The sequence below is a fragment of the Crassostrea angulata genome, chromosome 5, assembly GCF_025612915.1.
Source record: "Crassostrea angulata isolate pt1a10 chromosome 5, ASM2561291v2, whole genome shotgun sequence".
Taxonomy (NCBI): domain Eukaryota; kingdom Metazoa; phylum Mollusca; class Bivalvia; order Ostreida; family Ostreidae; genus Magallana; species Magallana angulata.
In genome coordinates, this window is record NC_069115.1 from 21,720,288 (window position 1) to 21,739,419 (window position 19,132).

At 35.0% G+C, this 19,132-nt stretch overlaps 1 protein-coding gene across 1 annotated transcript; it reads left to right on the plus strand.

Annotated features, from left to right (window-relative positions):
* The first annotated feature begins 717 nt into the window (after nt 1-717).
* Nucleotides 718-18,232, plus strand: LOC128184169 (uncharacterized). The gene is made up of 6 exons (XM_052853534.1): nt 718-1,232; nt 8,921-9,008; nt 11,900-12,070; nt 16,277-16,359; nt 17,417-17,492; nt 17,681-18,232. The coding sequence occupies exons 1-6, from the start codon at nt 921-923 to the stop codon at nt 17,899-17,901; spliced, it is 951 nt and encodes a 316-aa protein (XP_052709494.1). The 5' UTR covers nt 718-920; the 3' UTR covers nt 17,902-18,232.
* The last annotated feature ends 900 nt before the right edge of the window (nt 18,233-19,132 follow it).

Here is a 19,132-nt window from a genome sequence, read left to right on the forward strand (position 1 = left end):
CAGAATACATGTACCACTCTTCACCGACCGTGTTACTGCATGTCTTTCTAATATGCCATTTTAGGGCACCTGAGTAAACTCTGGTGACCTATTTCTATCTGTTTTCGTCTGTCGTAGTTCGTTGACAATTTTACATTTTCAACTTCTTAAAAGCTAAAAGGCCAATTGTAACCATTTTGGTGTGAAGTATCTCTATGGTAAGAGATTGATTGCATGGTTATGATGTCCATGAAGTCTTCTACCAAAATTTTGAAATTCATGGCCTCTTGGTCAGGGGTTCTGGTCATTGGGGGATATAATGTTTAAACATGATCTTCTCTACTCCCACACACCTATTGTAAGGAAAACTGAATTCATGATATTGTAGACCAGAAGCCCTCTACAAAGAATTTAAATTTCATGTCCCCCGAAGTTTTCATTGGCGGAGCGATTTCCTCATTAGACAAAGCCATTGTTATTATATTTACACAGATGCTATGTTATTTAATGTAAGGCATGTTTTCCTTTCCTCTATTTCAAAAATTTATTAATATAGCAACTGAAACCCGATTACCGGTTTATGTAAATCTATTAAATATTCTTTTAATAAGAGAAAAAATCGAATTTACCGCAAGTTACATCGCAGCTACTAATTGGAGCTATAGGTTTAAGGTTCCAATTAGATACAGCAGAATACAGTTCTAATTATTAACTAGATTGAGATTCATTCGTGCTTGATATTTTTGTTTTGCGTTTTCGTAAGATCATATGGAAATAGAAACTATTTAACCACACAGTTCCAAAGAATCTTATGCCGTTTTTTGTTTAAATTACATGAACAGAAACTATTTATCCACGCAGTTCCAAAGACTGTGTCCACGAGATAGAAAAGAAACGGTCAAAAAATAATAGTAAAAACCTCACTACTGACGGTAATAGACATGTCTAAAAAGTCGTGCATGGATATTATCTTCGTTGTTGTGTGTGTCTGCATGACATTAACCAAATATGCTAAATGTACAACACTCGGACAAGGCTATGAATTAGGAAAAAAATTACCAATGACCCCTGTCATGGTTTTGGAAAAGATTGGACAACAGATGTGTTTTAAGGAATGTGAAGCTTACGGGGCATGTCTGTCTATCAACTACAACCGCGGGCAACTTGTTTGTGAGTTAAACAGTGGAAGACAGAACAACAATCTCTCGCTGATAAACGACGATGATTACGTTTATAAGGAAATTGCTCGTGCGGTAAGATCATACAATGCATCTTAATTGTCTGTATGTTTACAGTTGTGCATTTAATTTACACACAATCGAAAAAACTTATTTTTCTTCAGAAAAAACAGTTAACTATGCCTCAAGATATCATCGGATTACATTTTGATTATTGATTATTCCATATTTGTAAAATACCTCTGAGCTTAAAAGACATCCAATCAAGAGAAGAAAGAAATGTATCAACGCGATTATTCCTAAAGCCCATTTCACGATTGGTGCATGAGCACTTTACGACATTTTGCGATTGGAATTTTCGCAAGATCTCTCGCATACGTTGCACAAGCTCTCGCATTCGTTGCACGCGTTTTAAGGCTCGCATCAAGTCTCCTCACAGTTTTGCATTGCAAACCACATGAAAGTACCCGGGTGATAACGTTCAAAAGTTTTCAAAGAAATCCGAGAACTTCAGAACAGAAACAAATGTTAGATTGTCCCATTAAAAATCTCCGTTAGATATGTGTAGTATTTACTGTCAATTTTTCTGGGTATAGAGCATAAAAGTGACGAAATCTTCTTTCACTCAGAAATACTGAACCGTATCTTTGGTGGTCCCCCTCCTGTTTTCAAAGACGGTAAATCATTTCCATTATAATTAGTGTTTACAAGTCATCATACTATCAACTTATTAAAAATCGAATCCGAGAATTTGTAATTTATACATATTTTTACGTTAAGCGTTTCTATAAATAAAACTGTAATGTAAAATAACTGTATTGAGCATTGCTCAAACACTAAGTTTTTACTCATGATAATTTACATCTATTTACATATCAGTATGATTATTTACCTACAGAATATGATATGCTTCATTAATGAGCAATATTATAAATAACATGAAATATAAAACAATAGGATAAGATAATATAAAACTATTACTAACATTTAAACAAGTCTATACACTTCTGGATGCATTACATGTACCTCTGGTCAGTAGGGTGTTCAGATTAAAAAGAACATAGCAAAGAGAGGGAATTTATAGAACCCATGATATTGAGAATTCAAAAATAGATTTGACCCTGTGATATTTAAGTAACAAAAACCATTTTCATTTATATTACATGTAATAGTCTAAGAGTAGTTTAAATTATTACATTTTGTCAGGCTTTTTTAAAAATAAAAGACATAATTATGCTTTCATGCATGTTTGAAGTGAGAGAGATTGAACTCCCCGCTATTTACTAGAGGCTGAAATAAGGTAGAACTCTTTTGTATTGAAAATCATTAAAAAAAATCCTTATTTCTTCGTCACACTATATATTCGGATTTGTCTTGCATAAATTTTACAAGAAATCATATTGACGCAAGCGTTAAATGGGCCTCAAAAATATAATTGTTGTTTGAATCATCATTAATTTTACATAAAAAAACACCACAAAGAAGAAAATTAAAAATTGGTTGTACATATTTTAATGGTAAATTTAAAATATTTTCAGCAACACTTTTTGAAATTTCAAGGGACCACATAATAAAATAGAAATTGATTATTATAAAGGTACATGTAAGATCATGCTCATCGGGTAGAATCTGCATTATCTTAAAGGTAAAAGATAAGCCGAATAATTCTTTTTCCGCAATTGAATTATGAATCGTATCTACACTTCATCTTATGAAATAAACCATGGTCATTTATCTGCATGAAGTTTTCAAAAAAATTAAAAAGAAATCATGTTAGCTCAAACTTTCAGGTCAATTCAGATTTTGAGTTCCTTCATATTTTTGCGTACATGTAAATAATGGATATAGATACCATTTTATGATATTTCTTTTACTACATTTCACATGGAAATATAATAAATACATACAAAGTCATTTTATTTGATGCAGCATATAGAAATTTAAAAATATCAATTATATTAAATTTCATCTCATTCAGGTCTTTAGTATTTCAGGTCTTTAGTATGTCCCGTATACCGATCCCGATACATTGTTTTTAAAAGAATGAAAAAATCCAAAATTTTCCGAATAGATTATAGTCTCGATAAAAACGCGCCTAACACGGCAGTCTATGACATACTTTGCATTTACGAGTAAAGCGAAAAATATGTAATATTTTTTTAAAAGTCATAAAACATCTTTTCTTTATGCAAATTTACTTTTAATTCATGAAAATAAGCACAATATGAATTCTATTAAAAAAAGCTATCCGGCAGAAACGCAGTTACACTATTTAAATGTATATCAAAGAACGGACCGCCTTCTGGCGGCCAGTAACAATGTACACAGTGCTCTGGAATAAACGCTTATTTATGCCTTTCTGTTACTCGAGTAAGCAACAAAACAAAATTGATATTGTTTATGTTCACACGTCAATATGATAAAAAAACATGCATGCATAAACGCATGCATTGTTTTAATAAATGACAGCCGTTAACTTGCTATAATAGTCACAGATGTCGGCAACATATTGTATCAATATTTGTTATAAATAAATGAAAATTTGACAAAACTCTACCAGTAAGCTTTCCCACTTTTATTTAAAGAGAACTATTTTACGATGTTGCAAACTGTACAGATTTTAATTCAGCATATTTAATGTTGAAAAAGGACCCCGAGTAAATTTTCATTCCAGGCCAAGTTCTTCGCTAACTAACTACATGCAAGTATGTTGGTTGTAATCGGGATGTTTTTATAAACATTCTTTAAATTCGGAATTATCATGTCTAAATAACGACAGCAACTGTTTTCTCCAATACTTGGCATCTGTCGACAATTTCCATAACTAGGTGGAGATTCCTCCGACACTTACCCTCCGCTCTTAGATTTCAACGACCATGCTCCGTGTGTCTCTGCATGGTTTGTAATTTAGCAAAGAGTCAAAGATGAACGAATGATCTCAAATCAATATTGTTTCATATTTTTCTGAACTTGTCATTTAGAACGAACATAATGATGTTATGTTGATAAAACAAACGAGAATGGATGGTGTGACGTCATATATTAGAGTTTAATGGCAGCTCTCATAGCGGTGGGAAAATTAAATTAAGCAATCGATATTTCTTGAATTTTTCATTGTTCTTAGATTTTTTAGTAAAATAAATACGATCTACAATCATAGTTGATGTTATTTCATTGAATTATTTTACAATATAACAATATATGCATAGTTATTTTCTCTTTTAACACTGGTTATTATAACCGTTGTGATGCCATACTTTATAAATAAATATGAAGCTATTTTCATACTGTTAGGTTGTAGATAAGATTGCTTCTACTGATAATTTTTGTTATATATACCAAAATCGCATAATTATATTGAATTGTTAAATATTAATTTCATAATGAAGTTATGATTTTACTTTTAAAATATCACCCATCATACTTTCATAATTAAAGCAATTTCATAACAGACATGTCTAGTTCCAAAATCATTTTTGGACACTACATCAACTCTGGAAGATAGCGATGTAAAGTTCAGTCTCAATACTTAGTCCCCTGATTCTTGGTCTCACCTCTACCTAAAGCCTATCTTGCAACCCTCCCCATACTTTTGGAAGTGTTTAAAAGGATTAACTATTCGAATTAGACTAATCTGAACAGAGCAAGAACTTTGAAATCGAGCTAATATAGTGCAATCTGCATTTGACAAGATAACCGCAAAACATAAGAGAAGCCCTCTGCAAAACAAAGAGAATATGAACCTTACTTGCATCCTAAGAAATAATCTGCCCATTATTTAAACTAACGAAAGCATGGTAGACTTTTTCAAGTTCTTAATGCACAGACTTAAATCATTCAGACCTGATAGTATATTCTATTAGTTTCCTTTGCAGGTTTAGTAATAGTTTTCGTTTTGTTTTCTCCGTTTTATGTTATTTATTTTTGTGTCCTGAGCAAGGTTTTTTTTTTTAGCTTAAATGAGCTGACAGCTTAAGTGAGCTAGTCTGATCACATTTTGTCCGTCGTCCGTGTGTCTGTCCGCCTGTCTGTCTGTAAACGTTTTATATTTTGAACTTCTCTAAAACCGCTTAGCCAATTTCAACCAAATTTGGCACAAAGCATTCTTATGGGAAGCAAATATAAATTGCAAAAATGATAGACCGATCTGTATTCATAGCGGAGAAAACCTCGAAACTGTAGAAAAAGGGGGTGCATTTTTAAAAATCTTCTTCTCAAGAACTACTGATTCAAATTCAATGTAATTTAGCATAAATAATCCTTATGGAAAGGAAAATATAAATTGCAAAAATTATGGGCTAATTCTGTTTCAAATCTGAGTTATACGAAAAGAATATTAAAGGAAAGGCGTGTTTCATTCAGTTTATAGCTTCGGGTTCGGATAAATGAGTCTTGGTAAAATGGGTAGGCAAAACCGGGCAGGGGCAAAACAAAAGATTGGCAGTTATTAATCTGCCAATCTAATTAAAATTTTCAGGATTTCTTAAGGACCAGTATATTTGTATTCGCTGTAGATATTGCTGCAAAACAATGCATATTTTGGAATTTACGATTGCCGATCTGCCCCGGCTTTTATTTTGCCCCGGCCCGGGTTTGCCTACCCATATTAGCAAGACTCGTATTCCATTCTTCTAAAAGGAGGTTCTTTGTTTAAAGCAGCCATGACATATTATAAACGGGTCGATCTGACAATGATGAAATTGTTTGCTGTGCAACAGTTCGCGTACGAAGGGAGTCTTTGAAACACGCAAATGACATTGGTGCCGATTTTGTGAAGTAAATTGAGGTTAAATATTTCATGCGTTGACAGTTTTCACATATGACGGTGGTCTTAGCTTGTTTTGATTTTCGTTTCGTTTTAATTATTTATGTTTTGTAACCTTGGAACTATCGCCTGTATTTTGTTATTTTTATGTTATTAAATCAAACAGAGACTTCGGTAAATCAAACAGTTGACTGTTTACCTGCGCAAATTAAGCAAAATCTGATGTATTAACAAAGTACTATAATACAATTCATTTTATCGGTAATTCGGTTATGGTAGTTTAATGCAACGTGTTTTGTTGAGATTCTCAGCATTTTTTCGAGTTTATTCAGTGTAAATAGAGTTTAATATCGCTGACAGAAATATGTAGATATATACATGTACATGTATATGTGATTCATTTTGGAAAATAAATTGTGCTCTTTATTTGTAATAGTCCATATTTCTTATGTTTAATTGTTTACAATTTCTATTTACTAATAATATTCAAGTGAAGCTTTGAATTATAAGCAAGATACAGAGATTTGCTCACCATTCTATGTTTGTACACAGATCCGAGGCCATTCTTTTTTTCCATTTTAAATGCTGAATAGGAAATACCAAGTTAAATATCTTAAGCTGAATGTAATAAACTCATGTGGACAAAATATGACTCAAACCTAACAGAATGTGAGCTCTGTATCTTGCTTATAATTCTACGATTGACGGTGAAATTTTGGTTGATCATTACAAATGTCTCGCTAAATGTTAAATACTTGTACAAAAAAAATTAAAGGATGATATGTTGTATATAACTACTCTCTGGGCCCCCTCTTTATACAATGAATAATGTGAAATCTACTTCAATTTTGATATTTTTTGAGACATGAGTAAATAAAAACGACACCGTTAAAACAGTTTCCATAGTTCTGACACATTTCTGTTGCGGGGAATTAAAGGAATTATCGCTATTTTTAAGAATATTACAGCGGAAAATTATCCTGGTTTGTAGCCATTTGTTATTTTTTAGTAAAGTAAAAATAATGGGTGGTCCTTAGTTAAATAGAGTGATGTGCCTGTCAATACTGTATTGATTTTTATACCCCCGCTCCGAAGGAGAGGGGGTATACTGTTTTACCCTTGTGTGTCTGTCTGTCTGTCCGTCTGTCTGTCTGTCTGTCTGTCCGTCCGTAACAAAAATTTCTGTCGCATTTATCTCAGCAACTATTTATCGCAGATGCTTGAAATTTTAACACAGTGTTTGTTAAGGCATGCCATATCGTGGGATATATTTTTGTACCAATCGGACGTCAACTTCCTGTTAAATGACGACTTTGCTTATTTTTTAACCAAAATTTTCAAACAAATTTTCGTCAAAGATTTCTCAGCAACTGTTTATCGCAGATGCTTGAAACTTTTACACAGTATTTGTATAGGCATGCCATATCGTGGGATATATTTTTGTACCAATCAGACGTCAACTTCCTGTTAAATGACAACTTTGTTTATTTTTTGCCAAAATTTTCAAACAAATTTTCGTCAAAGATTTCTCAGCAACTATTTATTGCAGATGCTTGAAATTTTAACACAGTGTTTGTTAAGGCATGCCATATCGTGGGATATATTTTTGTACCAATCGGACGTCAACTTATTGTTAAATGACGACTTTGCTTATTTTTTAACCAAAATTTTCAAACAAATTTTCGTCAAAGATTTCTCAGCAGCTATTTATCGCAGATGCTTGAAATTTTAACACACTATTTGTTTTGGCATGCCATATTGTGGGATATATTTTTGTATCAATCAGACGTCAACTTCCTGTTAAATAATGACTTTGTTTATTTTTTGCCAAAATTTTCAAACAAATTTTCGTCAAAGATTTCTCAGCAGCTATTTATCGCAGATGCTTGAAATTTTAACACAGTGTTTGTTAAGGCATGCCATATCGTGGGATATATTTTTGTACCAATCGGACGGCAACTTCCTGTTAAATGACGACTTTGCTTATTTTTTAACCAAAATTTTCAAACAAATTTTCGTCAAAGATTCTCTCAGCAACTGTTTATTGCAGATGCTTAAAATTTTAACACAGTATTTGTATAGGCATGCCATATCGTGGGATATATTTTTGTACCAATCAGACGTCAACTTCCTGTTAAATGACAACTTTGTTTATTTGTTGCCAAAATTTTCAAACAAATTTTCGTCAAAGATTTCTCAGCAACTATTTATCGCAGATGCTTACAACTTTAACACACTATTTGTTTAGGCATGCCATATTGTGGGATATATTTCTGTACCAATCGGATGCCAGCTTTCTGTTAAATGTCGTCTTTGCTTATTTTGCATATTCACATCAGAGCGGGGGTATCACTAGTGAGCATTGGCTCACAGATATCTTGTTATAGCTCTTTGACATGTCACATGACAACATTTTTCATTCCGGTGTATTCATCAATCAAGCGTGAGTAAAGTTATAAAAGTCACACGAGTTTACGCAAGGTTAACAACAGTCATTTAATTATATTTACATGTTCAACTGTCTTTGTCTGTGATAACATTACGAATCCAATTTGAACCCTATTTAGTTTAATATCTTGCGTAGGATTTTCTTATTCGTGGTAAAAATAAAAATAAAGGTACAATGTCAAAGATTACGTGTATGCAAAAATAAGCCTTTGGGTAAAATTCGAATACTTAACAATATTTATTTTTTGTTATTCTACAGAAGGGTCATATGGCACAATATCTTTTGAACGCCCATTGCTGCTCAGGTGAGCGATGTGGGGCCCATGGGCCTCTTGTTTTTAAACCGGGTATTCAATTCTTTTCAGTAAAACCCTATGCATATATGACCAATGGTCGAATATCAAAAACCTTTAATATTTTTTTGAAGGGGGGGGGGAGGGGTACATTGGAATTTAGAAACTGAAAAAGCCTGAGAAACCCATGTGATATAAAGATAAATAACATACCGTGCGAAGGAATGCCACTGAGTTTTTTGTTTTGTCTTTTTTAGGTGAACAAAACCTGCGGAAATGTGACTTGCAATTCTTACTCAAAATGTGTTCGAACAGCATTTCGTGATTCGGTCTGCATTCCCTTCGGTAAGCGTTTAACATTTTGACATGTGTTTTACTTTGAGGGAAGCCATTTATTGTATTTAGATAAAATCAAAAATTCAGCTGTGTCATAACTACTCCCTTAATCCGTGTATGTTGAAAAAGACGAAATTTTAGGTCTACATGTACATTGATTCAACATTGCTATATATACCCAGAAAATATTGTTGAAAAAAATATGTGAAGCTGTCCAATCAGTTCCGAATAAACAAATATAAGGATTTCCAAAATAAAATCTTTATATATATTTGTCTTCATCCTTTAAAATTTCTCAGTATTTTTAATTAGTTGAGATTCTTTGTGAGGCAAGTGTCTCGGGGTCATTCAATCAATCTCGTTTTGAGTCCCCTACCGGTTTTCACTGGAGGGGACTATAGCTTTCCTCTGCGTCCGTCAGTCCGTCCGTCCGTCTGTCTGTCCCACTTCAGTTTTCCACACGTTTGTTTCTTTATGCGTTTGTGGAATAATATGAAATCTCCTGAACAGCTTCAAAATGTCAAACTACAGATCAAGTTTACACTTTTGTAGCGTCTGGTTGACATATTTTCGAGAAAATTAATTTTTTTAATGTTCGGGTTCGATATTCTGCATAACAGTGCATTGTTTTCACAATTTCCACAACCCGGTAGGGGACGTGTATTGCTTAAGCAATACTCTCAGAATGCTTGTTTAGTTTATTTAGTTAACCATCTTAAAACAGTCGAAATTTTCGCTTATTAGCCATATAAATGCTTGCTGCTTCCGATAATAACAGATGCATATGATACAATGGTGTACCTGACATCTTTCCAATACCAATCATCAACTAGGTGGTCAGATATGTTTAAGCTGGTTACACTGACCATATTTTCTACCATTTCATTTTATAGCTGCTCTGAGATGTAATGTATGACCGTTTCAAACTATTAGACCGATTAGAAAACGAAAGAATAAGCTGAGGGCACTTAAAAAAACAGTACGGACCTGACACAACCTAACACTAAAGCAAATCTCAAAAGCTGACCGCGGGTCTGATTTGTGTTTGCGCGGAGTCTGCTTTTTAAAAGCTGCGTCTGCTCTTGGTCAGTTCTTAGGGTTTGTTTTTCGTAAGTTTATACGTACGAAGTAGACCCCTCTTTTTTACCGCCTGTAAGCCCGCCCCTTTTATATTTCAAATACAGAAGTAGAGACATTTTTTTCATTTTCAGAAGCAATTAAAGGGTCATATTCTGAAATTATGGCCCGTTTTCTATGCCCAACTGGGTCTGCCATGGGTCAGCTCTGGGTGTGCTGTAAGTCAGGTTGCGTCCGGTCAGTACTGTGTGTTCTTTTTTAATTTCAAATGAATAAGCCATGCAAAATACCAAACAAACTACTTGCAAATCTAACAAAGCAAAAAATTACCATGACTATTTATACCCACCGCAAACAAAGTTTGGGGGGTATATAGGAATCACCTTGTCCGTCCGTCCGTCTGTCTGTCTGTCCGTCTGTCTGTGCAATCGTGTCCGGTCCATATCTTTCTTATGGAGAAACATTGGAAGTTCTTACTTCACACAAAGATTTCTTATGACCTAAGGGTGTATCATGATCTTGACCCAAGGTCATTCGGGCAAGGTCAAGGTCACTGGCAGAAAAAATGCAAAATTCGTGTCCGGTCCATATCTTTCTTATTGAGAAACATTGGAGGTTCTTACTTCACACAAAGATTGCTTATGACCTAAGGGTGTGTCATGACCATGACCTAAGGTTCTCCGGGCAAGGTCAAGGTCACTGGCAGAAAAAAATGCAAAATTCGTGTCCGGTCCATATCTTTCTTATAGAGAAACATTGACATTGGTAGGTTTTACTTCACACAAAGATTGCTTAAGACATAAGGGTGTGTAATGACCTTTACCCAATGTCATTCGTGCAAGGTCAAGGTCACTGGCAGAAAAAATGCAAAATTCGTGTCCGGTCCATATCTTTCTTATGGAGAAATTTTGGGAGTTCTTACTTCACACAAAGATTGCTTATGACCTAAGGGTGTGTCATGACCTTGACCCAAGGTCATTCGTGCAAGGTCAATGTCATTGGCAGAAAAAATGCAAAATTCGTGTCCGGTCCATATCTTCCTTGTGGAGAAGCATTGAATGTTCTTACTTCACACAAATATTGCTTATGACGTAAGGGTGTGTCATGACCTTGACCCAAGTCAATTGAGGAAGTTCAAGGTCATTGTTTCGAAAATGCTAAATTTTGTAAGTGTCATTGCTTGTATTAATGGAAATATTAGAAGCTAAAATTTGACACAAAGCTTGCTCTTCTCAGGCCACATAAAATTATTTTTAGATTTTCATCCCCGTTTTTCTGAAAATGGCCTGCCCCGATAAAATTTTCATTTGGAAAAAAAATGTGTGGAAAAAAAATTTCGGAAAAAATCGGGCTCAGTATACCAATAATTCAAAATGTTTAAATATTACATGGCTGCTTGACATGTGGATTTCGTTTGATTCGAGTTTGATTTGAGTCATGGTTGTTAAAGGAAGGATGCAAATGTCCTCATGCATTAACAGTTAACTTAAAATAAAATGGAATTAAAGGATAGAAATTGGTTTGTTTACTCCTATTAGCATTAACAGTTTTATAAAAATAGAGCAGTTGTTATTTATAGAAAATGGTCAGTGAAATAGATTCATCCAATATTTTCTATAATAGCAAAAATACACACGTTATGATTTTTTTCTTAGCGGGGGGTATCAATTGTGAGCTTGCTCACAGTACCTCTAGTTTAATTTAGTTTTACTGGATTTGAAAAGCAGTTCACTTATCCCACTCTCCTAGTTATACTGAATTTGATACATAAATATGGATAAGATCGGTTAAGAAATATATTTATTTATTAGTATGTTCTGCAGTTTGCAGTGATCCTGAACCACCGATAGAAAATCGTATCATCGTAAATAGAACGTACGTGCCACCATCAATCACATACGGCTGTTCTCCGGGATTCACCAGCGTAGGCAGTAAAAACGTCATATCTTGTGTTCCAGGGCAGAAATGGGAAACTCGAAATTACACATGTGAAGGTACTATTTTTTTACGATTAGTGTCATCTAACATACTTTGACGTTGCTCACGTATGGAAAATACATATTGATATTACGTCAAATTTGTTTTTAAATGTCCGTGTAGTTTTTAAAACATCATTATTAGATTATCGATAATTTAAATAAGGCTAATTGGATACATATTATTTTTCGTATCTGTTGATAAACAATATAAACGATATCATGTACCTGAAATACCCGACAAGTATAAGTATGATTGCCTCATAATTAAGGATATGCATAAAAATACCAGAGCTGTTATATATACTAATTCTTCTGTATGGTACCAAATGCTGGAGAAAGACAGAGACGTATCTCGCCAAGTTGCGATAAAATATGCATTCCGCTCCTAATTCTGTCACCGATCTGCGATCATAAAGGCATCCCACACCAGATGTCTTTGATGAATATTCAGGATATTATGGCCCTAGAAAATCTTCAATGAAGACCTTTTGATCTGAAGTAAACAAGACGTCAGGATCACCATTACCAGACGGCGATGGAGATAGTTTGGGTGTATGCTTAAAAAAGACTCTGGACCTTTTACGGCAAGGTATAGGGAGAAAGACCAAGAGCAACATAGAGGAGCATAAATCCATACAGCAGAATGATGATCAGTCCAACATAACTAGTTCGGAGCTTATTTCTTTCCCCTTGGCCTTATCTGACTCGTACGTCACCCACATACTGCTTTTGGGTAAAGGGTGTAATTTAGGTGACATTAAACCAAATAAAAGGTTTAAGCTTAAGGTTATGGCGTCGTATGCGGAAAAGCCTTGTCTGGGTTGGCCCAATTAATCTGGCAAATACTTCACACAAAGAATGCCTTAAAAGGTGAGCAGTGACCTTGGACAAATGCTCAAATTGTAAGTTCAAGGTCATATTAGACCTCTAGAAATCCTTGTCCTATCATATATTCTATTTTTCATACAGAATGACAAATGTAAGAAGACGGAGGAGACATGTTCTATTTCGAGAAGAAAGTTTATGTAAACATTTTTTTAAAAAAAACAGGGACTGGGTGTATGACATTGAAAAGTAATCGGATGAGTTAAAAAAGAGGGGAGTTTTTGGATTCAACTTGCTTATTCTACAGTTTTTTCTAATATTTTATAATATCGCATGACATTCGACCTTCCAGTTGTTGGTATTCTTTAGTAGAGCTGAAATGCTTTTTCATTGGGATGAGCAAAATATGTGTCCAATTTGAGAAGTTTTAACTAAGAAAGTTTATAACTTTCGTTTCTTTGTCTCACAAACATATGTAACTGCTAAGGTCTTTACCCTGTCGTTTGTAACACCATAATGACAGTTGTTGTCAAGCTGTATCCTATTTCTTTTCCAAATATTGTAGACGAATCATTCTCAAATTAAATTTTCACGTTACTATTTATTTCAAGGAATCTTTAGACAAGGCACAAATATTACGTCAGATTCTACAATATAAAGCTTGGATAAGCAAACATCAATAAAATATCGAACATAGCAAACGGCATTTTTCGCGACTTTTCCTTTTTAGTCCACCTGAGCTGAAAGCTCAAGTGAGCTTTTCTGATCACATTTTATCTGCTGTCCGTCCGTTTGTCCGTAAATTTTTCACATTTTCAACATCTTCTCAAGAACTACTGAGCCAATTTCAACCAAACTTGGCACAAATCATTTTAAGGCAAAGGGGGTTCAAAGTTATGCAAATTAAGTGTAACACCCTTTTTCAATGGGAGATAATTAGAAATTAATGAAAAATTTTGAGAAATTTTCAAAAATCTTCTTCTCAAGAAACATTAAGCCAGGAAAAATTGAAAATTGTGCGGAAGCATCCTCAGGTAGTGTAGATTCAATGTTGTAAAAATCAGTACCCCCGGGGGTAGGGTGGGACCACAATGGAGGGTCGACGTTTTACATAGGAATAAATAGGGTAAATCTTTAAAAATCTTCTCAAAAACTAATCAGCCAGAAAAGCTGAAACTTGTGTGGAAGCATTCTCATGAAATGTAGATTCAAAGCTGTGAAAATCATGATCCCTGGGGGTAGGGTGGGGCCACAATGGGGGGGTCAAAGTTTTACATAGGAATATGTAGAGTAAATCTTTAAAAATCTTCTTCTCAGAAACTAATCAGCCAGGAAAGCTGAAACTTGTGTGGAAGCATCCTCAGATATTGTAAATTCGAAGTTGTGAAAATCATGACCCCCGGGGGTAGGGTAGGACCACAGTGGATGGTCGAAATTTTACATCGGAATATATAGAGTAAATCTTCAAAAATCTTCTTCTCAGAAACTAATCAGCCAGGAAAGCTGAAACGTGTGTGGAAAAATTCTCAGATAGTGTAAATTCAAAGCTGTGAAAATCATGACCCCCGGGGGTAGGGTAGGGCCACAGTGGAGGGTCGAAATTTTACATCGGAAAATATAGAGTAAATCTTCAAAAATCTTCTTCTCAGAAACTTATCAGCCAGGAAAGCTGAAACGTGTGTGGAAAAATCCTCAGGTAGTGTAGATTCAATGTTGTAAAAATCAGTACCCCCGGGGGTAGGGTGGGACCACAATGGAGGGTCGACGTTTTACATAGGAATAAATAGGGTAAATCTTTAAAAATCTTCTCAAAAACTAATCAGCCAGAAAAGCTGAAACTTGTGTGGAAGCATTCTCATGAAATGTAGATTCAAAGCTGTGAAAATCATGATCCCTGGGGGTAGGGTGGGGCCACAATGGGGGGGTCAAAGTTTTACATAGGAATATGTAGAGTAAATCTTTAAAAATCTTCTTCTCAGAAACTAATCAGCCAGGAAAGCTGAAACTTGTGTGGAAGCATCCTCAGATATTGTAAATTCGAAGTTGTGAAAATCATGACCCCCGGGGGTAGGGTAGGACCACAGTGGATGGTCGAAATTTTACATCGGAATATATAGAGTAAATCTTCAAAAATCTTCTTCTCAGAAACTAATCAGCCAGGAAAGCTGAAACGTGTGTGGAAAAATTCTCAGATAGTGTAAATTCAAAGCTTTGAAAATCATGACCCCCGGGGGTAGGGTAGGGCCACAGTGGAGGGTCGAAATTTTACATCGGAAAATATAGAGTAAATCTTCAAAAATCTTCTTCTCAGAAACTTATCAGCCAGGAAAGCTGAAACGTGTGTGGAAAAATCCTCAGGTAGTGTAGATTCAAAGTTGTGAAAATCATGACCCCCGGGGGTAGGGTGGGGCCACAATGGGGGGGGGGTCGAAGTTTAACATAGGAATATATAGAGTAAATCTTTATTAATCTTCTTCTCATAAACTAATCGGCCAGATTATTCCTTATAATTGTTAAGACTTTGGCCCCACAACAATTCTTCTGCCTCACAAGAAGGTTCAGAGTTTAGGTTTATATTCCATATATAAACAATTGTTAAGGATCTTTTGGAGAACTGCAATTCTCAACATGTGATATGACTATAAATTAATCCTGTTAGAAAAGGGACTTATGATATAAACATAAGAATATCCAGGGAGAAGAATGGATTTTATTTATACAGAATCTACATGTGTTATTATACATTTTCCAGATAGTTTGTATTCTCCATTAAGCTGATTTTATCATACCTATTGTTCCTCAGGTGAGCGATGTGGCCCATGGGCCTCTTGTTACAAACATTTTCGGCTAGGCGTTTGATTAAATTTGTTTCGATAATAATAGACAGTAATGTTCTGAAAATCATGATAGCATACAGTACCGATCAGACCCAGCCTAACACCAGAGTGAGCCCCGACTAAGCCCTGGGTTTACTTTGGGTTTACTTTTTGAAAATTTGGGTCCACTCGGGGTTTACTCGGGGTTTACTTTGGGTTTACTCAAGAATTGATTTTGGAGTCGGCTATACGCACTAAAGTGTGAAGCAGACATGTATTTTATCTTATCATCCTACTGCCTGTGATTCCTGCCCCTTTGTATATTCCGAATACACATGTAGCGTCTGCTTTCAGGGTATTCTTCTGATCGGGGTTTACTCTCTGTGTCCACTCTGGGTTTACTTGGGGTTTACTCTGGGTTTACTCTGGATCCACTCTAGTAAACCCAGAGTAAACCCAGAAAGTGGGCCCGGGGTTTGGTTGGGGTTTACTTTCTGTTAGATTGGGTCTGATCGGTACTGTGGTTAATTCAGTGTCGTTTTGAGTTAACAATGCAATGACAATGTGGTTTTCTATTCAGATCGTTGTTCCGGCGTTTTGGAAGTTTATGAAGAGCGCCCATATTGTTTTATAAACGAAACAGCAACATGGGACGATGCCGTTGTAAGTTGTGTTTGCCTTCTTTTTATAAAAAAAAACTGCGTTTAGTTTACCATATACAGTTATTTGGAAGATTATTGATATATCAAAATACCCCAACCTTATTTACATTATCAGCAGAATTTTTTTCTGACATATATATATATTGGAGAGTTATTGCAATGTCTGTACCTATTATACACTAGGAAAAATGGCTTGTTTTTAATTTTCAAACAATAAATTAATTAAAACATTGGGTTCCTCGCTTTTCGCATGTTAAACCAGTATACAATGTACATTCAATAAGTACAGAATACATACTCATCCTTTTTGTTTATGTATTTTCCCTTACAATTAATTAAAGATGCTGTTTAAATAAGAAAGTCTGATCATTTGCAATTGCATCAGTAAAATAAATTTATACCAAATTAATGCAATGTTACTCATGTTTATATTTATTTTTAAATATGATTACGCCAGTTGTTGGATAATGAAGGATTTTTTTAATTTACGTATTATGTGCCGACCTCAGGGTCTCTCAGGGTTTTATCAGTACCCTCAGTGCCGACCTCAGGGTCTCTCAGGGCTTCCTCAGTACCCTCAGTGCCGACCTCAGGGTTTCCTCAGTACCCTCAGTGCAAACCTCAGGGTCCCTCAGGGTTTCCTCAGTACCCTCAGTGCAAACCTCAGGGTCTCTCAGGGTTTCGTCAGTATTCTCAGTGCCGACATCAGGGTCTCTCAGGGTTTTCTCAGTGCCACTCAGAGTTTCCTCAGGGTTTTTTGATAGTCTCAGGGTTTTTTCATTACAGTAGTGAAAATGGTCTTTCCTCAACAGGGCTTACATCCAACAAAGTAGCAAGTTGTTTGTTTGAAATGTTTACTTTCACAAACCGGAAGTCGTACATAAAACATCTTAGTGTTGTAATTTTAACGATATCTTAAAATAAATATAAAAGAATTAAATTTATAATTGGTTTTGTTCAACAGAAACTGCCCAGTAAAACCCATTTTGCTTTCATTGCATTGCATTTTTTTAAAATAATAAGTAGAATACGTTAAATTGTTTTGCATTTATTTGAAGCAAACTTGTAATAGCAGTGGAGGTCATCTTGTAGAGATTGAAAATCTAACAGAGCAGAACTGGATTATTTCTAAAAGTAAGCCTCTTTCTCTCTCTCTCTCTCTATCTCTCTCTCACACACACGCACACAGAGGCTATGTCATTGGTGAAAAGTGGTATGTCAAAATTCATTTAAGTTATCGGAAAATTGTCATTTCATGGTGTTTGTGCAAATGTCATGTAGTGTCTCTAAAAGTATGAAATAACTAGATTGATACTTTTCAGTGATCAGTAGCAACGAATACATGTGGATAGGATTGACAGACAGAGACTCGGAGGGCACTTGGTACTGGATAAATTCTCGTAAAGAACTAAATTTTACAGACTGGTCCCCACCAGAACCCTCAGGAGGAACAAGCGAAATCTATGCTGTCCTAAGTCTAATATCGAAAAAATGGTATGACGTTCCGACCAATTTCAAAGCAACCATTCTTTGTGAGATATAGAGGGCAATTATGTTTGCATAATAACTACGGATTACCATGTTTAGAGCTTTGATACCGATATATACTATGCTGTGTTTTCTTTTTAAAATAAACATTAGATGATATATTCCAAACCCAATTTTTTTTCAAATGACTTTGCTATGCCGGTTGTCAACTGGAGCCATGCATTTTGTATCTCAATTAGATAAGTAGATTGATTGTTCGATTTTTTCCATCGTGTTAGGTAAAAATTAAAATTATACAGAATGACTCTGCACTGGATTTAAAAATTGTAGATATAATCTGGCTGACTTGTATTGCCATACACAGTGTGCAGGATTGTCCAAGGGTGAAAACTGATTGTTGAAGCTGTGTTGAAATATGTAAGAGGTGAGGAGTTGACCAATTTTTTCCCATTTAATTGCCATGGGGGTGGAGATATGTCTGGTTCCTGGGTATGGGAGGATAAGGTAAAACATGTATAATAGTCATCTTTATTCTTTAATGAAAGCATATACATGTAAAAGCAATGAATAAATTGTTTGAATTTTTTTCCTATCATTAGTCTTTCACCTTTTCAACATCCGGTGATGTACTCTTTGTCTTAAAGTTGTTGTTTTTTTTTTTTTTACCAAAATTGATTTCATATTCCTGTTGCAAGATTTCAGGTAGGGGATGGGGTGGAAGGGGAATATAGGAATCACCCTGTCCGTCCGTCTGTGTAATCGTGTCAGGTCCATATCTTTCTTATGGAAAAACACTAAGTTCTTACTTCATACAACGACTGCATATGGCCCAAAGGTTTGTCATGATTTTGACCAAAGATCATTTGAGCAAGCTCATGATCACAGTCTATATCTAAGGGTGAGACATTGGAAGGTCTAACTTCAAACAAATATTGCTTATCACCTGAGGGTGTGTAATGACTCTGACCCAAGATCATATGGACAAATTCAAGGTCAATGGAAGGAAAATGCAAAATTTATGTCCGGTCTATTCTAAATATTTCTTATGGAGAATTATTTAAAGTTCTTACTTTACACAAAGATTGTTTGTGGCCTGAAATTGTGTTATGATAATGACCCAAAAAACATTTGAGCAAACTCAAGGTCATTGGAAAGAAATCATTCATCTGTGTCAGGTCTATACCTTCTTCAAGAAGAGACTGGAGAAAAATGCATAATTCCTGTCTAGGCCATATCAGGTATTGGAAAATGATGAGAAGGTAAAGTTTGACAAACATACAAAAAAG

Excerpts from the sequence above, each read along its gene's own strand:
- LOC128184169 (XM_052853534.1), top strand. The coding sequence starts at position 921 with ATGTCTAAAAAGTCGTGCATGGATATTATCTTCGTTGTTGTGTGTGTC. Across the intron at positions 1,233-8,920 it reads ATAAGGAAATTGCTCGTGCG|GTGAACAAAACCTGCGGAAA; the intron begins GTAAGATCATAC and ends TGTCTTTTTTAG. Across the intron at positions 17,493-17,680 it reads GAACTGGATTATTTCTAAAA|TGATCAGTAGCAACGAATAC; the intron begins GTAAGCCTCTTT and ends GATACTTTTCAG.